At 46.5% G+C, this 23,330-nt stretch overlaps 1 protein-coding gene across 4 annotated transcripts in view; it reads left to right on the plus strand.

Moving 5' to 3' along the window:
- POLM (DNA polymerase mu) overlaps positions 1 to 23,330 on the plus strand; it is a 301,712-nt gene that overhangs the window by 115,782 nt on the left and 162,600 nt on the right. For all 4 annotated transcript variants that reach the window (XM_078666923.1, XM_078666922.1, XM_078666925.1 and 1 more), the window contains exons 3-4: positions 1,634 to 1,811; positions 2,277 to 2,384. In XM_078666923.1, coding sequence (XP_078523049.1) covers positions 1,634 to 1,811; positions 2,277 to 2,384 — 286 coding nt within the window. The remainder of the gene's footprint in view (positions 1 to 1,633; positions 1,812 to 2,276; positions 2,385 to 23,330) is intronic.

Genomic DNA, 23,330 nt, shown 5'->3' on the forward strand with positions numbered 1-23,330 from the left:
GAAACTTAAATCCTAATGTAGGTAGTTCTACTGTCGAATTCCTATTGCATAAGGAGGTGGCATTCCGAGAGCCCTATCCCGATATCATCACTAAACCTAGAGATAGGGCTCTATATTTTAAATTTAAAGTCGGAGTGCTGCCTGTCCACGAATTGACTGCCAGATGGAAGCCCCCAGCACAGACCATTCCATTCTGCCCATTCTGTGAGACTATGATCGAGACAGTACCTCATTTTCTTTTTGTATGCCCCGCATACAATGCCCCTCGTATTAGGTGGTTGAAACCCCTCTGCAAAGAATTAGGTACAAGGCATTGTGGTGAGGCCCTACGCATTCTGAAATCGGATACACGGCCCCTACTTGTCTGCGGCTTGGCGAAGTTTTTAAAATGGGCTTGGTTGATCAGGTCCAAAAGGCTTTCTTACATTGTTTAATTGAGATTTTATGACTATTTTATCTAATTTATTGCCGCCATTTGTATTTTGTAATTCGATTTTTGTATAACTGTTATTTTGATGTAATAATGCTTCATATGTATTCAATAAGGCTTTTTATGTATTTTAAAACTGTATTGTGATGCTTTTAAAGATATATTCATATCGAAATAAAGCCTACTTGGACTGACTGGCTTCAGTATAGGAACGGGTCACCCAAACTGTTATGTATCGTCCCCTAAAAAGAGAGCATTAGAAATTCATTCTGGTTTCAGTCGTGGAGCCTAATGTATGCGAACAAAGGCCCAGGTCTGTATATAATCAGTAAACTTAGGACATCACATTAAAAAAACAACTGTTGATGGATGTAATGCTTCAAAAATCTCAGCTATGGGCAGTTTCTCGGGCCACATTCCAGCCTGTCATTTTTTTGCCCAGTACGCAACTCCACCTTGGGAGCAACTGTAAGCAGAGCAGCCTGGGTACTGCTCCAGTAGGAATTGTTCACTGTCAGACCATGCCGTCTGAAAGGCAACACAAGAACCCTAAACTGGTTTCAGCGTTGTTGGACCGCATTAGTGAGAAGCCAAGTTATCAGTGGTGTATTTCCGCATCTTCCAGTTAGCATGAAAGTTTGACTCTTTTTACTATAGTTTGCTTATCATACTTTCCTAAGCATCTCCCTAATGTTGCAGAGGAAGTGAGACTTTTAGGGAATGGTAAGAAAAAAGAAGTGAAGCCTAGCTGCTTTACACTGCTTGGGAGATAGTTTTCTCAGGGTCGGCGAGAACTGAAGACAGTGCTCTAAGTAAATGAAAGAAAACATTGGTGGATGGTGTTGGGTGAGAAAAGGAGTAAGGAAAAAAGCCTCTCTAGGGATAGCTGGAGCCAGTTAGTAATAGGGAGCAGAGAATTTCAGAGCCTTGTGGAAGAGATGGGACGTACACTGGAAAGTCTGGAGCAGTGGAGAGCATGATGACTAGTGAAATGAACATTTTATTTTGCTGCTCTTAAGTTTGAAATGGAAGAACATAGAGTGATAGGTGGGTGCATCTGTGTGCCTACATCCATCATTCGGGTTAGTTCTTTATCTTTGGTGAGAATTGTCTCAAATTATCTAACTTAGCATTTTGCTTGTGGGGAAAAATAATGTGTTTGTTTGTCAGTGTGATTTTGTATCAATTCATTTTTCCCACCAGTGACACTGTTACTCACGTGATCTCCGAGCAGAACACCAGAGATGAGGTCTGTGAGTGGCTGCAGGCTCAACCAGGACCGGGTGGGCTGGACTCACCCACTCTTCTGGATGTGTCTTGGTTCACAGAGAGCATGGCTGCTGGATCCCCAGTGGTGATTGAACCACGACATTGCTTAGTGGTGAGTTCATTGAAAGACAGCTCCACCTGCCCGTACGCTTAATGTTGGCTGGAGTGGAATGTAGAGTGGTCTGTATTTGTAATGATTGCAGAGGTGCTATAGCCAGATATGTAGATCTCTCATGTAGATGATAAGAGAATGTTGCAGCAGCTCTGGATGTGGGTAGCAATAGGGAATACTGTAGTACTGCTGGTAGTGTGGTCCTGCAGTTGGGCATGGGAGTATATGAAATGCTATTGGTGCACTGGATTTGTGGCTGCTTTAAGGAATGAAGTAGGTGAGCTGTCTGTGGAAGAGCTGTTGATTATGGTGTAGGCATGCTGGCTGTGAGGGAGGGCCTAGGATGTTGTGCAGGACGTATTGTAATGTTCTGAAAAGAGCATAGGGTGAGTGGGCGTGCTGCAGATGTGTTCCTTTTTTAGAACAGCAGAGTTTCTAAGTAACAAGCTTCCTCTTTTAATCCAGAGTAGCCAATGTCCGGAATCTGATGCTTGTGAGGTAGAAGGCCCCACCGTGCCAGTCTATGCCTGCCAGCGAAGAACAGCACTCCCCAATTGGAACCAAAGCCTCACGGTAATAGGAACGTCCAACAAAGTAACTCTCTCTTTCTGCCTCTATCATCCCATTCACTGAATGCATTCTCTTTCTGCACTCCACTCTTTCTTTGTCGCTTTTCATTTCCGCCTTATATCAGCTGTGCCCTTGCTTACCTCTCTCCTTAGTGTCTCTCACACTTATCCTCCTGGTGTCTTTCACCATCTCTGTGACCAAAATAGGGCAACTCAAAGAAAGGAATAAAATGAAACAATGGTTCACCTTAAAGATAACATTCATAACATATGGCAAATAAAGAATATTCTGTGGACAATTCAGTTGCACATATTGAAGGACACAGAGCACATAATCATTTTTCATAACAGTATTTATTTCATTAGGTTAAAACATAGGGTGTGGTGAGGAACAATTAATTGACACAGTACTTAGTGCAAAAAAGTTCAACTCATTTGTAGAAATGAATAACCTCAAAACAAATACACAGATGGCTAGATATTTTCAGGCTACAGAAATAAAAATAGTAATGCGTTTTGAGTCAAGAGAATAATGCTCATATGACATGTGTACAAACCTAGTGTTTTAACCCAGGAGTACTAATCATAGGGTCATCATCAGGACAGAACTGTAGTTTTAAAAGAAATGAGGATTATATGCAGGCAGAGTAAATTCGGCAGCCAAAAAATAAAAATTATTTGGATTTTCTGAAAGGTTTTATTAATGTAAGGTGGGAAGTGGTTCCAAAGCATTTGAACATCATATATCCTTGTATGCTTGCAAAAGTCGAGCTAGAAAAAGAAAGGAGAACGGTATACGACCATCAGTGTGAGCTTATTAAAAAATGAAAAACCAACCAGGTAAACCCTGCATAAGTGTTTTCGTGCACCCTCCCGTAAACTGGCCAAATCAAAACATATAACAAACAAAACTTAGCCTAACCCCACACTTTCGCCTAACTAATTTGCAATTACCATGTGCATTTCTGTGAGAAGCTGGCCTGGTATAAGTAGTCCACTAATGTAAGTGGGCACCTTGCGCCAGTCCAGACGACCCTTATACTGATTTAAGAGGTCTTAGACAACCTTAGAAGTTCTCTAAGTGGTAGCTGTGGAGAGCAGCCTTCAGGCTTAGTCCAGAAGGAGTGTAAAGCTGCTTGTTTTACCAGAATGCAATCTTATAGGATAGATTAGGTGACAAAGAAGCACACCAATTATTTATAAAAAATATGTATTTATTATAGAATACTCTCTATTAAGTTTAAGTATCTCCCACAAGTAGATAAACACAATGCACACAATACGTTAGCAAAGAATCACAGTAAATAGCATGAAATACGCCGTGGCCCCAGGGGGGGACCAGACCATATACTAAGAAAGTGGTACTAGAACCATGACTCTAGTAAGGATGATGTCGAGAGTACGTAGAATTGCTGGGGACCCACAGAACCACCCAAGTTAAGTTGATAGGTACCCCACGGAGAGCGTGTGCAGTGTGAGAACACAACTGCGTGCTCCGTACAAGTCTATGTGCAAGTCGCGGTTGGATTTGTAAAGATTAAGGACCCTTACCAGTGGATCCTGGAAGAACCCCATGGAAGACAAAAGGTTGGAGAGCCACCCCACCTGTGGATACCCTAGTACCCACGTTACCTACACCAGGGAAGCCTGGTGCATGCATGTGAAGTGGTGCCAGAAACCGCCGTCCAACCCAATGGAGGACTTCAGGAAAGTGCCGCTGCTGGAACTGGAAGAGGAGAAAGTATCTGTGGGAATCCAAACAAAGATTCTTGAAGAGGAGTACCTAAAAGCAGAGGTGACAAAGTCTATGTCACTCAGGCGTGAGCAGGAGACTTGGAAGACGAATGCCCTCTGATGTCGGGTGCTTCAGGGAAGATGAAGATGAACTTGACTTTGCAGCTGTGACGCTGGTGACGCTGAGGAAGACCAGGACCCGGATACAAGCTGTCCCACAAAGGATGTCGATTGCTGAGGGGTGGGTGTGTGGTGGGAGCACCAACAAGCCTTGACAATTGCAACCCATGCAGGAATCAAAGAAAGAGCAACGTTGGGACCTGCAAGGTCCAGGGGACACACTAAAATCAGGGGAGTCATAGCAGGCCCTGAGTAATCAGGAGAGCCCAAAACAAACAAGTGTGACCCTCAAATAGACCCACAAGCCGGAGGCACTGGAGTTGCAAGAGGACCATAGCAGCTCACCAAAAGATGCAGGCCACGATGTACACAATACTGTGTGGCTAAAGACTCTGGCCAGAGGAGATGCTCAAGGTTTGGGCTACATGAAGCTCGAAGATCTTCTCGAAAGGAAGTCAATAAGCCTTTGCAACTTCAAGTTCGACGTGGTGCACAGAGGTTCAGTTATTGCAACCTCCACCAGGGATACTGACCTCAAACGTGGTGTGAGGGCAGGGCAGGCCTCAGGAGTTGTGAAAAACCACCATCTTTGTTGCAGAGCCTATGGAGTCCGGAGGAGCTCAGGATCTGCAGGCCGGTCGACTTAGTTGCTGTGCCTGCAAATGCAGGGAAGTGACTCCTTCACTCCAAGGTAGATTACTTCAGGTGTCTTTGATGCTTTACAGGCCTTGGAAGGTTCCTGTGTGATGCACAGGCACAGACGATGCAGCAGACTGGAAGGGAGATGAAGTCAGGCCCATACAAACTCCAGCCAAGTCCAGAGTGCCCAGACGGTAGAAGTACAGTGGTGTCTGATGTGACTCTTATCCCACGTCGAATCTAGGGAACTACACTCAGGTAAGCCCTTAAGTACCATTGGGAACGGGTTGGGAAGATACAAGGGACCCTCCCAGGGGAGGGTCTGGACAGGAGGGAAGTTACTGTTATGTCCTATGTCCAGTTTCGCTCCAGAGCTGGAGCCAAAGGCTCCCAGGACTGGTTTTAACTGGGCTATGCACAGGGACACCAAATGTGCCACTCATGCAGACTTTCTTGCGCTGGCAAGTGCACCCACCCAGCCCTAATACATTAAATCCTGCCTGGGAGGTGGTCACACCTCCCTGTGACAGGATGCTTATTGTTCTACCTTCCTCTGCTCGAGCTTGGCTTAGCAGCAGGAGGACAGAAATGTGTCTCTGGTCGTCAGCAACCATTTTGTGCTGTCTGGGTCCAGAAGGTGGGTAGCAGGAACACTGAGAGACTAACAAAGGGCTCTCCCAGTCCTTGGAAACATAACCCCCACACCGTTTACGGTGTGGGTGGTATGATTCCAGCATGTTTAATACCAAACATGATAGGATTTGTTGCAGCTTTTTTCGAGATGTTATCGCATAATTACACGGTGCCCCTCTATATAGTATATGGCTGCTTCACTGACAACCCGTGAGAATGGATTCCGTAGGCTGCAGGGGTGTCCTGCTCATGCAGGGGCACCCTCTCACTTAGAACCAAGCACCCTGCCTTCAGGATTGTAAAGGCCTGCTATTTGGGGTGACTTATAGGGTTTAAGTACAGTGACCCTTAGATATAATAAACCTATATCTTTAGTAAGAGGTGCATGCACCAACTTACACAGGCTGCAATGGCAGGCCTGTTGGTCCATTTTGAATGGTCTCTCATGGGTGGCATAATACATGCTTAAGCCATGGGAGACCTCTGGGGTTCCTATACCCTGGGTACATGGGTACCATATATTAGGGGCTGACAAGGGTACCCCAGTATCCAATTTGGGATGTACCTAGGTACTGAATACAAATGTTTAAGGAGGAAGCAGATAGACATGGGTCCTGGTTAGCAGGATCCCAGTCAGACTAGTTAAAAACAGCATTGTATCAAGCAAAAAGTGGGGTAGCCTTAGAAGCAGATCCTACTTTCCTATGATTTCCAACAGATAACGTTTGTTACCTAAGATAATAAATGCGCTCCATCTGAACAAAACAAAGTAGGATCCTATGTTAATGTCCTTTTCCTTAAATATACCGAAACCATTCAATGAACAGAAACCCTCCATCTCTATATTTACCTTATTACAGGCTTTTTCAGTCCAGACAGGCTTTCACCCCGACCCCCATACCATCTCCTCCGAGCCAACCAAACCACTAGACTAACTCAATCCACAATATCAATATGTGTGAATCCGCCAATGAGCTTTTAACATTTAACAAGCCAGCCTTTTTTGCTTTAATTAGCAAGATACATGAAACCTGATTTAAAACATTTTCTCACAGTGGTAGTATCAAAAGTCGGGGCTACCCTGGCCAGTGAACAACTATACTGTTGTGGGGAGAAGCAAGCCCTATTTCATGTTGTATTTTGGCCTCTGTTTAACTGATATTCATTTGCAATCTGATCCAAATTAACAATCAAAAATATTTTATTATTTTGCAGTTTTTTATTGCCACCGCGTCCCGAATGTACTGGAGCGCTTTACATGAGCGGCAGTTATGTTACATAAGGATACATTCATTTTTGTTCTTTTTCATTCATTCTTTACGCATGGGGAGATTAAAAGCTTTGCCCAGAATCACAGGATGGTGAGAAGACGACAAAACTCGAACTGGTTCCCCAGGAATCTGCCTGTTTAGCAGCCTACTTGATGAAAGAGTGGCTCATGATCCATACAGTCGTTGTGGTATTTGTAGTGTTGCAGTGTGCCCGACGGTCCACTCCACTATGTAACACCATGAAGGGGGGGATTGGTAGGCTCGACCTGTGTACTTCCGAGCCATGGCTGTGACAAGGCGTGATGATGTAGCAAGATAAAAAACAGGGTCTGAGCCCAAGGGGGGTCAGTTGAAAAGCATTATAAACTCCTGTGTCCTTGTCCAACAGGTGTGCTGCAGAGAACATTACACTGGCGACAAGGAGGCTCAGATCTACACCTCTGCCTGCCTCTGATGCCTGCACCTACATTCACCCAGGGCCGGTGACCCAGCGGTGTACTAGAGGGTGGGCAGGGTGTTGGCAGCATCGATGCATGTCGGCCGAATCGTGCCCCGAGAGCGCTCCTCTATCGGGTGAAGGCGTGCCTTTGCTCTCAGCTCCATGTGGTGCTGCCGCCACCTGTACGCACTGCTGCATCCAGCTAAGGGCGGGACATCGCTCATGTCATACGAACTACTCACCCGGGCAAGTAGCGAACTACGCTTCTCTACAACAAGCGGCAACACATCTGGGGTCAAGGATACGCCTACAGATTTTCTCCTCTGGGAGGCTCATCGCTTTCAACTGCAGTTCCCAGTACGCGGCCTCCCAGTAATGTGAGGCACCTGGGAGCAGGTGTTAAGGCTGCGATTTTGAGTATTAGCACCTTTGCCTGACAGGCCACAGCAGAAGCGGACACACGTGAGCACCATACAATGATTGCTCACACATGACCATTTGGCCTCATCCGTACCCAAGCTCTGGATATCCCAGTAGGAACAGACGCCAGGTGACAGGGACATTCCCGCCCAGTCACCCCAGCCAGTGCCCCTGCCGTCATCAGTTGATGCCTGTGGCTGTTCTGATAGAGCGCGCAGGTCACCCGACTAATTATTTTACCATATACGTATCGGGCCCATAAAAATCAATTCTCCATAATCAGGTAACCTTACGCTCTACTACCAGTATCCCAGTTCCTTCCTATCTCATTTCCAGTGTACCCGACTTACCACTCCACTGCTACGGGTACCTAATGATCACAATTGGATCAGGGAGCTAGCTGTAAAGAAAAGGCAGACACTGAAGTACTTATACTTTATATATTCTATTTGTATTTTTTTTATAATAACCACAAACTCAAGAAGTTTTGAAAACCTTTATCTAAAATTCATCAATCTCAGAAAGCATAAGGTTCACAGTGAACAAACAGTCGATAACCAAGATCATAAAGAGCACATATCCATAAAGGAAGTAAATGAAACCAACCATTTGTGAGTCTAAAGGAAGGTAAGAACAGGGAACATGCTAGGCAGCAGTTTCAGAATTTAGACTTAATATGGAGAGACCAAAGGACGGGGAAGAATAAAGAGCATACTAGAATTTCACAGTGAAATATTTCCCCATAAAGAGGAACTATAGGTAAAGTGCAAATAGACCATCCTAATAAACCAGTGCAATTACTTGTATCGACTAGAAGATGGGTAAAGAAAAGGAACATCTATGTATCATGAACTGAAAACAGGAATGTACTTAAGGATGGGTAAGAAAATGGAACATGCTAGAATAACGACAACTAATGTATGACTTGTTCATTTAGTGGTGCGAAAAGCATGGAAAATCAAATTTGCAAGAGTATGACTTTATTAAAGCAAAAGAAAGGAAATTATAGAAGATGCAGAGTAGATTTTCGGCACTATATTTACCTAGTCTGGTGTGAAGACCAACCCTGGCCACGGGTCAGTTAAGGACGGGAAGGAACCCAAGGGAAAACAGTCGCCAGTAGGCCAACAGATGCAGAATGGATACCCCAGGACAGGACAGGAAAACCAGATTAGGATCAGGACAGGACCACCAAGGTAAGACCAGCACCCGCAGTTCGGAAGCAACGCCTGCGCTCCACCCTCTCTGCAGCTATCAGTCAGAACCCCGATTGGGTTATCGAACTCCCCAGCAAAGTGCTCCGCCAGCACTTAAGGTTTCTTAACAAAACCCTTGAGTCTATGGAAATTTCGGACAGAGTGCTCCGCAGCCCTCTGTATCAAGTCACCTATTGAGTGCGTTGGGTCAGTGACAGGTCAGCTATTCGGACAAGTCGGACAAATTCTCTAGCTAAACCTAGGCTAGTTATACTGTTTTTGGGTCAGTGTACCACCCCCCAAATGTTGCAAGTGTAAGAAATCCCCAATTTCGATTGGTCCTCAAGTAGGATAGGTTAACACACCAACCACATTTAATTTCTGCAAGACCTAATTTACATACTCTGGGACCGCCTATTGAATTTGGGGTTCCCATGACTTAAGCCTCAATATTACAATAGCGCATCTATGAATTATGATACATTCAGAACAGCTCAGCTTCTTCTGCTAGGCGAAGGTGCATCTTCCCAGGCACATCTTGGCTGGGACTTCGGGTTGGCAGGGATTCAATGCCACCGGCAGAAGACTGTCATGCGCAGAAGGGCTGTTCAATATGGAATCGCGAGTGTTCCTCAGGCCCCAAAGAATACGATACATGAAAAGTAAGCAAAAACAATTTAGAAATACAGAAAAAATGAATACACTGTATACCATGAATAGCTACTCTATACCCCTTACTTTATAATAACTATAGCGTTAGGATAAATGCAGAACAAACAACTTTGCAAAAGCAGCTTTGCAAGCACGGAGCATATGAGAAAACAAAGCGGCCATATTAGCAGTATTGCGCATGAGCAAACTTTTCCCCCCAGAACTGCAAGTGCGTCACATCACATGACTATGACCGACGCATGCGCAGACTAATTTCCCGCCAAGCAGCGGCCATTTTAATAGCAAGCGTTATTACTGTTTAGTACACATAGGCAAGCGTCTCTGGGACACCCCCGTGTAGTATAAAAGTGCAATATTAGTAAGATAAACATTTCGATTAGATTTATTAACTCTATTCGAGGTTCATGAGTACCAGCAATTCGCGTAACGTGCGAATCCTTGCTCCATCAATCCCCTCTTTGATGATATTTACTATCATCACAAAACAATAGAACCAGATGCCAACTTAAATTTTTCCCAATTCGATCTCTTCCAACATTCGATTCAACTTCTCGTTGATCTCTTTGTTAGGGTGAGAATTTTTCACCCTTTTATAAATCTGATTATTCTGTTCCTCTAATTCAAGTTCATCAACATTCCGTTTCACGCCTCTCTTGTTCACAATATATTTCTTTTGGGGTTTGTGACATTTGCAACAGACAAATATGAGGAATATGACAAACCCTATTCCTGCAATTGGCATCAGTACCTTAAACAACAAACCTTTACCTAAATTAGAAAACCAATGACCTACAGCGGAGAGACCATCAGTAAGTCTCTTCCAGGCACTATCAACCTCCAGTGGTTTGAGTTCCTTTTCCAAATTTGTAATGTTCCTCACATACCTTTTGAGTTCAACACTTTTGTCAGGTATGTAAGTGCAACAATGTTGCGCTTTCAACATTCTACAGACTCCGCCCTCTTTTGCTAATAAGGTGTCAAGGGCAAGTCGGTTCTGCAAAACCATAGATCTGATCGCAACCATTTCGGTGTTGATCATCAGAAATCCACTAGCAGTGTCAGTAGATAACCGATCCACTACTGTAGACAATTTGCAAATTCTGTGTGTGTTCAGAACCACTCCCACTGCAGGTATCAATGCACTAAATATACTACCCATTATTTCCCCTATACTTTCTCTTCTACTACGTACTAAACCGTTAGTGCTTTCACTGCTTCCAGCAATTTCATTCACATGGTATATTTTCGCGAAGACAATTCCAAAATAGCAGCTTCCATACCAGTGATCCGGCAATTTGAAATAAGCCTTGTTTCCACATATATAATAAATTCCGGGAAACACAGGTTCTGACCCATTTTTGAAACCCCAACCTCCAATTACCTTGTAATTGTGTTCACATTGACTGGAACCAATGAAAATGTTATTATAATAACTAGTCTTTTCTCGGTGAAGACAAAGTTTCCCTTTTCTTTCGAAATCCAGCAACAAAGCAGGATTAGCCCCACCATTTGAGGTGCTTCCCATGTTTTCAGCCCATTTAGGAATTCTTTGCCTTTTATCATTCTCCTTTCTTTGGAAACTTTCCCTTCTTTTATCTGCCATGTTTAGAAACATTTTCTCTTGTTCATGTAATGAACAGGTCAAGTTATGTCTATGTGCTTCACCTAAATCTATGGTACCTATAGTCAGAAAATATTCTCCCATATAACGTGTGACATCACTTTTCGTATGTACAGGGTTCAGATTTCCACGTATAAGAAGTTCAGAAAATATCACGTCTGAGTTAGAGTAATAGTACTGTAACGGTCCTCTCTTATAGAATAAACTAGCTAAAATACTACAAGAAATTCCATATGTTAATGGCAAGTGATGGTATGTCACTCCCTCAGCTACAGAAGTAGGTAGCTTCATGCAAACATAACAGTCCTCTATTTCCATGGCCTCTACATAATGCACTAAAAGGTTTGCAAATACGTTTAAATGAGTCCTGTTCTTGATTCCATGATAATGTAGTCCTTCCTCATCTGGTGCTTCTAAGTCCATCTTAGTTTGTCTAACGCCAAGTGCTTTCTCATGTCCATCTACACTTTGTGGTGTCAGTTCGTCAGTGTCTTTTGCCAATAATTTTTGTAGATTCAATATCAGTACCTTTACTCATCATATAAGGAATAGTAATTGTTAGTCCTATCCATAATATTAATACTAAAGCTACACTACATACACATACCTTGCAGCATTGTTTTACAACAATTACGTCTAGGTCTTCAATTCACACTTGAATCAGACATTTTCGCTCAAAAGAAGCTTTCCAACCCCTCTTTGTAACTTTGCACAGGTTGCTTACACAGGGCAACTTCAGGTTGGCTCTTCTTCTTCGGCAGACTGGTCAGCAGTCAGTTCTTCGTCACTTTCGTCACTTATATCAAGATCCTCAAACTCCTCCAACACCAGGTACGTCCATTCAGGATCCTGGTACTTTTCGTTCAGTCTTTTTATTCGGGCACTTCTTCAGTCAGTCAGTCAAGAGGTCTTTATTCGATTTGCATCATAAAAGACAAATACATATACATATAAAAAAATAAGCATTTTGCATATAAGATAATAAATACTTCACAATTTAGAACCATGATAAAAAAAGTATTAAATTTATAGACAATGATGGACGAAAAGGCCCCTTGCTACATAAAGACATCTTACTTTAAAAACAGTACAATGGAAACTTCATTTGCCAAGGTTACGGGTTCGGATTAACCATGCCCAGCTCACAAATTTTGCTACACCAATAGCGATGGAAGGGGAGGTATCAGTTTTGAGAATTCTAAATGCTGCAACAGCAGATCTGGTCCCTAATAACCGACAAACTGGTAAAAGCCAAACTTTCCTGGGTAGCAAATACATGGGGCAGCAGAAAAATAAATGTTCGATATTCTCTACTGCTGTTACACAGAAAGGGCACTTATCACTGCCACCAATTGACCAAGAGTGCGTTAGCCCCCGAACGGGTAGCGAACCCACTCGTAGTTGGTGTTACAGTTTGCGATCGTGTGGCTTGGTGATTAAGTCCCAATAGGCTTCGTATTTAGGGACATCTTTTACAACCAAAAATTCCAGTGTCATGGTCGGACCATTGTTTATAGCAGATCTCCTCTCAGTGATCCAATGCCAGTAAATATCCTTAAGTGCCTTTTTTGTAGGAAAAGTCTCACTTGCTGGATCAACCCATAGTGCCTCCAGGTTTAAATTTTTCAGGAGTGTCCTGAGGTGGCAAAACCAGGGTACCCTGTGAGACCCTTCAAGACCCCTCACATCGTCGATGGCTTCAGCAAACAGGGATAATTCCGGTGTAGTCCACAGACGCCGCCAAAACGCCAGTGGTCTAAACCGTACCTCATCCTCAATGGATTTAACACCTAGGTCTAGCTGCAAGGGTAAGCATGGTGTTGATTGTGGGAGGCCAGTTGCCATTCGCAGGAACCTGTTCTGAGCCACCCTCAAGGAGGAAAGATCACTATACCCCCACAGCTCGGCCCCATAGATAGTTGCAGGAATTACCTTGGAACCATAAATTTTAACAAGCGGTGCCATGGGTTTGGTGAGAGATTTAGCATACTCCTTCAATAAGGCTCCCCCAAGTTGCCCATGTTTCAAGGTCATAATGTCCATTTGTGGTTTCCAGCTCAAGTTCTCACTTAGTGTGACACCCAAGTATGTGAAGACCTCCGTTTGATCCAGAATGGCGCCGCACATTGACACCTTGGCCTTCACAGCCTTGGGGCCTCGCAAAACCATAAATTTGGTCTTATTAACATTCACCTCTAACTCATGATCGCTGCAAAAACACTCAAACCGAGCCAGGGCGGACTGCAATCCCTGCCTCGTTTTGGAAATAATAAGAGTGTCGTCCGCGAACATGAGTAGGGGAATTTTCCTTCCTGCAAGTGTGGGCGCATCCGTTGGAAAATTCGAGAAATACTTAGTCACCCCATTAATAAACAAAGAAAACAGGGTCGGGGCCAACACACACCCTTGTCTGACCCCCTTAGCAACTTTGAAGCTATCAGTAACTTCCCCTGGGCCACCCCATCTTACTTTGGCGTAAGTATTTGAATGCAAATTAATCAGCAACACCACCAGCTCTTTGGGCATGCCAAGATCCAGCAGAACTTCCCATAGCTTAGTCCTGGGTACAAGGTCGAAAGCTGACCTGAGGTCCACAAATGCCGCAAACAGCAGGCCTCCCCAAGAAGGACCACCTTCCAATATAATAGCATAAATCTAAAGACTTGCTCTAGGGTCCCCATATGTTGCCGAAAACCCGCCTGAAGAGGGCTTAAAACATCATGATCAGAAATCCAAATCTGGATCCTACCCAAAAGAAGGCGGGCCACAATCTTTTGTACTGCATCGATGAGGCTTATGGGTCGATAGTTGGCCGTTACTGAGCGGTCCCCCTTCTTATGAATGGGGAGGATCTCCGCCCCAAGCCATGAATAGGGGACTTTCGCACCCCTTGCCAATGCATTCGCCAAGAAAACAATATATGGGACCCAGAGGTCCTCTTCCTGCTTAAACATGTCAGCTGGTATGCAGTCGGGACCTGGCGCTTTGCCTCCCGGAATAACCCTTAACACCGCCCTCACTTCGGTAGGCGTGAAAACCAAGGCTTCATTGGTGGTGATGTGCATCAAATTGGTGGGGCTGGAAACATTCTCTTTGAATTGGTTCCCGTAGTACTCAACCCATTCCCTTGGCTCAACACTATTTGTGGGGGATCTATCTTGTGGTCGATTGCCCCATTTGAGCTGCCGCCAGAATTTGATCATATTATTACTCTGGCAAGCCTCCAGCAATTCCTTCCAGCGGGTCTCATCCCAATTCTTCTTAGCAGTGGCCTGCACAACTTTGTAGGTGGCCCTGCAGCAGCGGATTAAGGACTGGTCTCTTGACCTTAGAGCCGCGTGTAGCGCCTTTTGTGATTCCCTACAGGCGCTATCATACCAGGTTAGGGGCTTTTGCTTATTCCTACTGGGGCCCGTAGGTTTGATGAAGAAGGTTTTGAGATTTAAGAAAAAATCCCTGTGTAGTAAAGTAATATTATCCAGAAGGGCCGACTCCTGGCTAAGCCTGCTGATTTGGGTCAATGTATCCCTCAGCATGGTTCTAATCCTTAACAGGACCTCCTCATCCAGGGCTATTTTGGGCCAACTAACCCTTCTTCCATTGTTGGTTATTGAAACTTGCGGCAGGGACGCCTCTGCCGCCGTGGGCACTGCAAAGGCACCTTCTTCGATTGATAGAACCAATGGGTTATGGTCACTTTCAGCTCTATTAACAACCACCATATCCAGCAAACTGGGCCACATTTCCACGTTCGCCAGGATATAGTCAATGCGAGAGCCGGATCTGCCATTATCAAAAGTCATTGCCCCCATCCTATCGGACTTCAAACGCCCATTGACTGCACGCATTCCCTGGTTCAAACAAAGACCCTTTAAAAATATGGCTGATTGAGACCATTTCTTGATGGGTTGTAACTCCAGACCCGGGATACCCCACAGGGAATCCTCATCCTCGGTAAGCAGACCATCGTCCAACCCCATGGGTTCAAAACAGGTATTGAAATCCCCCAGTACCACCCTGTTTGTGTTCACCGGTAGTGAGCTTAGGAATCCGTCCAACACCAGAGCAACAGGAGAGCATTTTCCCCCTTGGACACCCCGCATATATATATTTACAATCACCACATTTAGTCCAGAGGACGAGGTTACCCGTATGGCCAACATGTCGGGATTAACCAGTGGGAACTCCTCCACCGTTACACCCGCATGTTGGCGCACCCAGATAGCTAGGCCACCCACTGGTCTACCCCTTGCACCCTTCATAGCAGGTCTAGAGTAATTCAAAAACCCAGCACGAAAAATTGGCCCAAGAGCCCTGGTTTCCTGAAATGTCCAAATGTCAGAGAGGTCAATAAAGGACCCCCAATCCGGCAAGTCTAACTTTGATTCGAGACCTGCAATGTTCCAGGAACATATCCGTAACTTTGGCAAACACAAATTGGATACCTCCTTCCCCACACCTGCCGGGCCAGGTGTGGCAGGGTAAGGTGTACAAAGAGTGAGGCTGGCGTCAGAGCAAGGAGGTAAAAAGCTTGCAGGCGAGACTGGAGGAAGTAAATCACCAGGAATGGCTTTGTCATCGTTTAAACCAACAGATAACCCCCGTTCGGATCCCTCAGCAAGTGTACAACAATCAACAGAAGGGAGAACAGATTTGGAGTCGGTATGTAAGGCAGATAAGGGCCACTCATGTACTATTTCTGACAACGGGTTTAGTCTGGGGATGAACGTACCCGATGGACTGTCAACAGATTCCCCCAGCTGTCAATCGTACCCATCGAAACAGGAAAAGATATTAAATCTGTTGGATGTTTCTAGCGGGGTGAAAGGAATCAGATGGTCCATTCTCCTGTCCCCATACGCTTGTTCCAATCTCCCTGGTGGCATACCATAGTTTCTAGCAGGCACTGTATTCCACCCAAGGTCTTTCCTAATGGGCAAAGGTCTAATGGCCTGTCCTATGTAACTGTTAATGGATGGCATATACATATTGTGTTGTGTATCAGCTAAGCCTCCTGGGAAGAAGGGGGGGCACACAAGGGATCTTGGATAGAAGAAGGTTAAATTGTGTGGAACTATAGCACTACTCGAGTTCCCCGAAGACCCGTTCAGTATAAATCTGACTGCCTCAGGATCTCTAAAGTTTATAACTATAAGGTCTCCCTTTAAGTTTTTTTCCCTACTACCTAACCAAGAGATGCGCCTGACGTGAACGATCTCTCCATTGACATAGTATGGGAGTGGTCTATTTAGTCCCAGCCAGTGCAGTGTTTTGTTTTTTAGTTGGGAATATCCCTCCCTTTTACCGTCCTCTAGAGTAGGGACGCCAGTAAGCACGACCACAAAGGGCACAGAATCGGGGGGCAACTCAACATTAGGGCCCTGCATTATATCTTTAGTAGGTCGACTCGACCTGCCCCGTCCCGCACATCGGTTAGGGGATGTCAAACTATCCCCTCTCTTCACAGGTTCTCTAACCGCCAATACAGCTGACTTTACTGCTGTCACCAAAGGGACCTGCTGGGCGACTTGCTGAGTAGCTGATACTCCCAAGTGAGTAGAATCTGGGAGATTATTAACTCCAGTGGTGCCCTTAGCAGGACCCCTGGAGACAGCCGGGGGCTGGACTGGGGCGGTTCGAGCCTGAACTAAAACCTTCGATGGAGGGGCTGGCTTTACATTAATCAGTAGGGGCTCTACCTCTACATTATCAGCAAACAAGGACTCAAGGTTCCCCAGCCTTTGTTCCACCCTCTTCAAAATATCCAATATTGGGTGCATAAAGGACCTAAGGAGGTGCTCGATTGATTCACATGGTATATCGGCCATTATATCTTTCTCTAAGGGGGGAAGGGGTGACCTTGTTTCACATACTAGATCAGTAACAGACTTTAATTCTGGTGTATCTAGAACCTCTATGGTCGGTGATACCAGCACCACAGGGGCCGGTGAAACTACCACAGGGCTATCTTTGGCCTTAATCTTGGATACAACTGATGCATTAGATTTTAGTGATTTGCCAAACTCTAAATGACTAAGCTTGCTTCTCTGGGGTGCCCCCCCCCCCCCCTCTTCTCCGTTTGGCTGGAGGGGGACCATGAACTTTAGGGACATTGGGCAGCTTGCCCTTCTTTTTAAGTAGCTCCCTGGCTGAAAGAGAAGGCGTGTTAGGTACATTTGGACCTGGGTTGGAAATACTTTGGGGCGCCGCAACGGGTTTGGGTGTGGTATTTACAACAACTGGGTTCGGAGAAATATCTCTTAGAAGTAAAGGAAATTTGTCCAAGGACAGAGGGTCCTCACTAGAGGGGACAGAGGCAGAGTCCTGCAGAGTGGAATCAGACATCAGTTCCAACAGGGGTCTAGTTTTCATTATTTCGATGGAGCGACGTCGCTCAGACCTGCGCTCAGCCATCTCTATATCCTTGTCCAACTCCGTAGAAGTTCTTGTGAAGTAGCCCTCTAGTGTACCTTTACTGCTACCCCCCGCAGAAGACGATTTGTCACATATGGAGGTCATAGTGGAAGAGTCCTACCTTCCCAGCAGCCTGGGTAGCTATTGAAGGTGAAAGAGGGGTGTCCCGTCCCGTCCTCCTCCGTCCCCGGACGGCCACAGACGGTCCCGCCCTTGTCCCGGGCTTCTCCCGGTCGCGCTCCCGCGCGCTCCCGCGCAGCGGCACGTATAGCTCCTTTTAAAATAAGGGGGAGAGATTATGGGCGGGTGGGCGGGGCCAGCAGGGAGAGCAGCCCAGGTGTTGGAAATAGGGCACGCAGGGACTCCTGGTAAGTTGAGTCCCTGCTTCCACGCTCGCAGCCCTGCCGGCAGCTCCAGAGGCCCCAAGGTCAAGACTCCTGTCCCAGATGGCACACACTCGGTGTGCGGCGCTGCGGGACCCGCGAAGCGGGTCCGGCGAGGTCTCTCACACCCCAGGGGCAGACACGGAGGCAAAGGACAGTGGAAGCAACAGCAAACAATCAGGCAAAAAGGTCCCGTAGAAGCAGGCTCCACGCCCGCTTTTCACTCCGTGGGCGGGGGGGCGGGGCCAGCAGGGAGAGCAGCCCAGGTGTTGGAAATAGGGCACGCAGGGACTCCTGGTAAGTTGAGTCCCTGCTTCCACGCTCGCAGCCCTGCCGGCAGCTCCAGAGGCCCCAAGGTCAAGACTCCTGTCCCAGATGGCACACACTCGGTGTGCGGCGCTGCGGGACCCGCGAAGCGGGTCCGGCGAGGTCTCTCACACCCCAGGGGCAGACACGGAGGCAAAGGACAGTGGAAGCAACAGCAAACAATCAGGCAAAAAGGTCCCCTGAAGGGTCGCTTATTGTTTTCTCCCGTTGGCTCTAGTTTACTGGAAGCTTGTTTCCTTTGCTCAAGCTTCTCTTCTACTGTTTTCAGTCTCAGTCTTTTGATGTACCTTGGTTCTCTATTTTTCTTCTTGAGTCTTTTAAGTGGCACAGTTGTTTGGCTTTCTTCCAATGCTCTTTTATTTTCGTTTTGTTGTGGCACTTCTGCTTCTGCTTCCTCCCTTTCTATCTGACTAGTCCCAGGTCTTATTTCAGTTTCTTCTGCCTGGTTGCTAAGCTGGCCTTGTTCAGGTGTAGACTGGATTTGACTTTTGGACGTTTCACTTTCTGTCTCCTGAAAACATTCGTCTAGTTCTACCTGATCCTGTTCAAGCACTTCAAACCTTTGATTTTCTTCCGCTTGAACTTTCGCCCTAATTTCTATCTGTCCCTTTTCAATCTCAGGAGTTCTTGGAGGTGTGTCAATAACCTGTTCTGTCCCTATCTGACTTTCCTCCTCATCAGATTTGATATGAATTTCGATGATCTGAATATCTCCTTCTATTCCTGTCTCCTCCTCACTCTCCCACTCTCTATCTGGGTATGTCTGGCTTCTGGTTCTTATGGGATCAACGGTCAGGTCGATTACTGGGATCCATTCATCTTGACTGGTGCTCGGTTGTTCATCATCAGCTACTTCAGGACCAACATCTGGAGACCCCTCAGCTGGACAACCTTCAGCGTCAGTTTCTTCGTCTTTGGTTACCTTCTTCGTATGACTGGCATGGATCCACTTTGGTACTCCTGCACACTTCACCGCTGTCGTGGTCACCAGAATTACTTGTCTTGGCTTTCCCCACTTCGGTGCAAGGCAACTCGATCGGGTGGGCTTCTTAAGGACCACCCAGTCCCCTGGATTCAGTTTATGGACTGGAGTTGCTGGCCTGGCGACGGCGTCTTCCCCAATCTGGTGAGAGATAGAACCCACTTGGTCACCCAGTTGCTTGCAGTACTCTAGTACCAAATCATCAGAAATGCTTATCAGTTTGTGTCCTGGTACCCATGCTTGTCTTATTACTCTTCCCATCAGGATCTCATGGGGACTCAGGCCTGTTTTTCGGTCTGGAATACTTCTGATTCCCATCAGTACAAGAGATAAAGCCTCTATCCAGTTCATGCCAGTAGATTCACACATCTTTCCTAGTCTCGACTTGATAGTGCCATTCAGTTGTTCCACCACTCCAGAAGCCTCTGGATGATATGCACAGTGCAGTTTTTGAGTAATTTTGAATGCTCCACAGATTTGATCAATTATCTCATTCTGAAAATGCCCACCTCTGTCTGATTCAATTGTGACTGGAACCCCGTACCTAGGTATTAGTTCTCGTAATAACAATTTAGCTACAGTGATGGCATCATTCTTCTTGGCCGGGTAAGCCTCTACCTATTTTGAAAACAGGCAAACAATGACAAGGACGTACCTCATTCCTCTACAAGGGGGTAACTGAATGAAATCAATTTGCAACCTTATAAAAGGGCCTTCTGCTTTTCCAATTTTTCCCAGGGCAACTACTGTTTTCTTCCCGGCATTGTACTGCTGACATGTCAAGCACCTCTGGCAGAGTCTCTCCGCTATCTTCCTGTATTTTGAATTGAACCATGTCTGTTGAAAGACACGAACCATGGCATCCCTACCAATGTGTGTATTTCCATGTATTAGCCGGGCCATAGGAGTAAGCAAGCTGTCAGGCAATACAGGCATACCATCAGGGCATACAATTACACCATCCTCACTCCTCTGTTGACACCCAAACTTTCTCCATCTTCTCTTTTCCTTGGGTACTGCTGCATCCTGTAACTCTCTCAGCTCCTCCCATGTATGTACACTTTCAAACACCATAAGTTGGCAGCTGTTTCGGCTCCCTCCCAACTTGATATTGACTGACATTTGATGTCTTGCACAATGTTGGGCCAGTTGGTCAGCATATCGATTACCGACTGTCACATTGTCATCGCCAGATTTGTGAGCAGTACACTTGACCACTGCCAATTCTTTTGGTAACTGGATTGCTTCCAGTAATTCTTGTACCACCTTTCCATTTCTGATAGGAGTACCTGAAGAAGTCAGGAACACCCTTTGCAGCCACAATTGGCCGAAGTCATGCACAACCCCGTAACCATACTGACTGTCCGTATATATGGTTACTCTTTTATTTTTCCCAACTTTACAGGCTCTGGCCAATGCAATCAATTCGGCTACTTGTGCAGACTTTACTCCAAATAGATAGGATGCTTCTACAGCACGGGATACTGTGACTACAGCATAGGCAGCACTCAAGCCTCCATTCTCGTGTCTCAAACATGAGCCATCTACAAACAGCTCGTAATCTTCTACAGGTAGGGGCATTTCCTTGATATCTGAGCGTGGTTTGGTACTAAATTCTGTCAGGTCGATGCAATCATGCTCGACCTCCCCCTTTGCTTCTGCAATCAGTGTATCTGGTAATAGGGTTGCTGGATTCAAAATGTTACAACGAGTAATTGTTACATTTGCAGCACCCACAAGAATCCTCTCATATTTAGTCAGCCGACTAGGTGTGAGATACTGGGTTTTAGTTCGGGTCAGTAAGATCACAACTGCAAGTGGAACATACACAGTTACAGGATGTCCCATAATAATGGATTCACTCTGTTCAAGACTTGTGCAAGTTGCAGCTACTGCTTTCAGACATCCAGGTAATCCAGCAGCCACTGGATCCAAAGTAGCAGAAAAATATGCTACTGGACGTCTAGTCAAGCCATGCTCTTGAGTTAGGACTGACAGTGCACAATTGTCTTGCGTATCACAAAACAGTGCAAATTCCTTTGAATAGTCAGGCATTCCTAGTGCAGGGGCTGTACATAGGCATTCTCGTAATTTAGTAAATGCTGTCATGCTTTTTTCATCCCATTTACTGGGTCCTTTGCTCCTTTCCTTGTCATTTTTATCAATGGCTTGGCTAGGACTGCAAATCCCACAATCCATTGTCTGCAGTATCCTACAACTCCAAGGAACATTCTGATCTCTTTCTGAGTGTTTGGTAAATGCATGTTTCGAATTATTCTAATTCTTTCTGAAGTAACTTTCCTGATACCCTTCTCTATCTGGTGCCCCAGATATTTTACTGAAGAGGTACAGAACTGTAGTTTGTCAGGTGATACTTTATGTCCTCCTTCACCTAAGTGGTTCAGTAAGGCAATGGTGTCAACAACACAGTCTTTCTGACTTTTAGACGCCACCAAGAGGTCGTCTATATATTGCACCAAAACTGAGTCTCCAGGTAAAACTATCAATCAATCACGGCATTTGTATAGCAAGCTATTCACCCGGGAGGGTCTCAAGGCACTGGGGGGGGGGGGGGTAGGTTACTGCTCGAACAGCCAGGTCTTGAGCTGGTTCCTGAAGGAGAGATGGTCTTGGGTTCGCCGAAGGTGGGTGGGGAGGGTGTTCCAGGTCTTGGCTGCCAGGTAGGAGAAGGATCTTCCTCCGGCGGTGGCTCTGCGGATGCGTGGTACGGTGGCGAGTGCGTGGCTGGTCGATCGTAGCTGGCGGGTGGGCGTGTAGAAGGTCATGCGGTCGTTGAGGTACTTGGGGCCCAGGTTGTGGAGAGCCTTGTGTGTGTGGGTGAGGAGTCTGAACGTGATTCTCTTGTTGACGGGGAGCCATGCATGTCTCTCAGGTGTCCGGTGATGTGGCTGTGTCAGGGGATGTCGAGGATGAGTCGTGCGGAGGCGTTCTGGATGCGTTGGAGTCTTTTTTAAAGTTTGGCTTTGGTTCCGGCGTAGAGGGTGTTCCCGTAGTCTAGTCGGCTGGTGACGAGTGCCTGGGTGACGGTCTTCCTGGTTTCCGTGGGGATCCATCTGAAGATCTTGCGAAGCATGCGCAGGGTGTTGAAGCACGAGGATGAGACGGCGTTGACTTGTCTGGTCATTGACAGGGAGGAGTCCAGGAGGAAGCCCAGGTTTCGTGCGTGGTCCGTTGGTTTGGGAGCGGTGCCCAGGGCCGGGGGCCACCAGGAATCGTCCCAGGCGGAGGGTGATGATCCCAGGATGAGGACTTCCGTCTTGTCTGAGTTCAGTTTGAGGCGGCTGTTTCTCATCCAGTCGGCGACGTCTTTCATCCCTTCGTGTAGGTTGGCTCTGGCGGTGGTGGGGTCGTTGGTGAGGGAGAGGATGAGCTGGGTGTCGTCGGCGTAGGAGATGATGTTGAGGTTGTGCTGGTGTGCGATGGCAGCGAGGGGGGCTCATGTAGACGTTGAAGAGGGTTGGGCTGAGTGAAGATCCTTGTGGTACGTCGCAGATGACTTCGGTGGCCTCGGATCTGAACGGAGGGAGGCGGACTCTCTGGGTTCTTCCAGTGAGGAACGAGATGATCCACTCTAGCGCTTTCTCTCGGATTCCGACGTTGCTGAGGCGCTCGACTAGGGTGCGGTGGCAGACGGTGTCGAATGCTGCAGAGAGGTCCAGGAGGATGAGGGCCGCTGTTTCCCCGTTGTCGATCAGGGTTCTGATGTCGTCGGTGGCGGCGATGAGGGCGGGCTCGGTGCTGTGGTTGGCCCGAAACCCGGACTGCGAGGGGTTGAGGGATCCGTTCGTCTCGAGGAAGGCGGCAAGCTGTTTGTTGACGGTCTTTTCGATGACTTTGGCCATAAAGGGAAGGAGTGAGATGGGGCGGTAGTTCTTGAGGTCAGTGGGGTCCGCCGTAGGTTTCTTCAGGAGGGCGGTCAGCTCGGCGTGCTTCCAGCTCTCCGGGAAGGTGGCGGTGTGGAAGGAGGAGTTGATGGTGTCTCTGAGATGGGGTGCGATGGTGGCGTCGGCTTTGTTGAAGATGTGGTGTGGGCACGGGTCGGTTGGTGATCCGGAGTGGATGGAGTTCATCGTGCGGG

This window comes from Lissotriton helveticus, chromosome 11 (assembly GCF_964261635.1).
Source record: "Lissotriton helveticus chromosome 11, aLisHel1.1, whole genome shotgun sequence".
NCBI classification, from domain to species: Eukaryota; Metazoa; Chordata; class Amphibia; order Caudata; family Salamandridae; genus Lissotriton; species Lissotriton helveticus.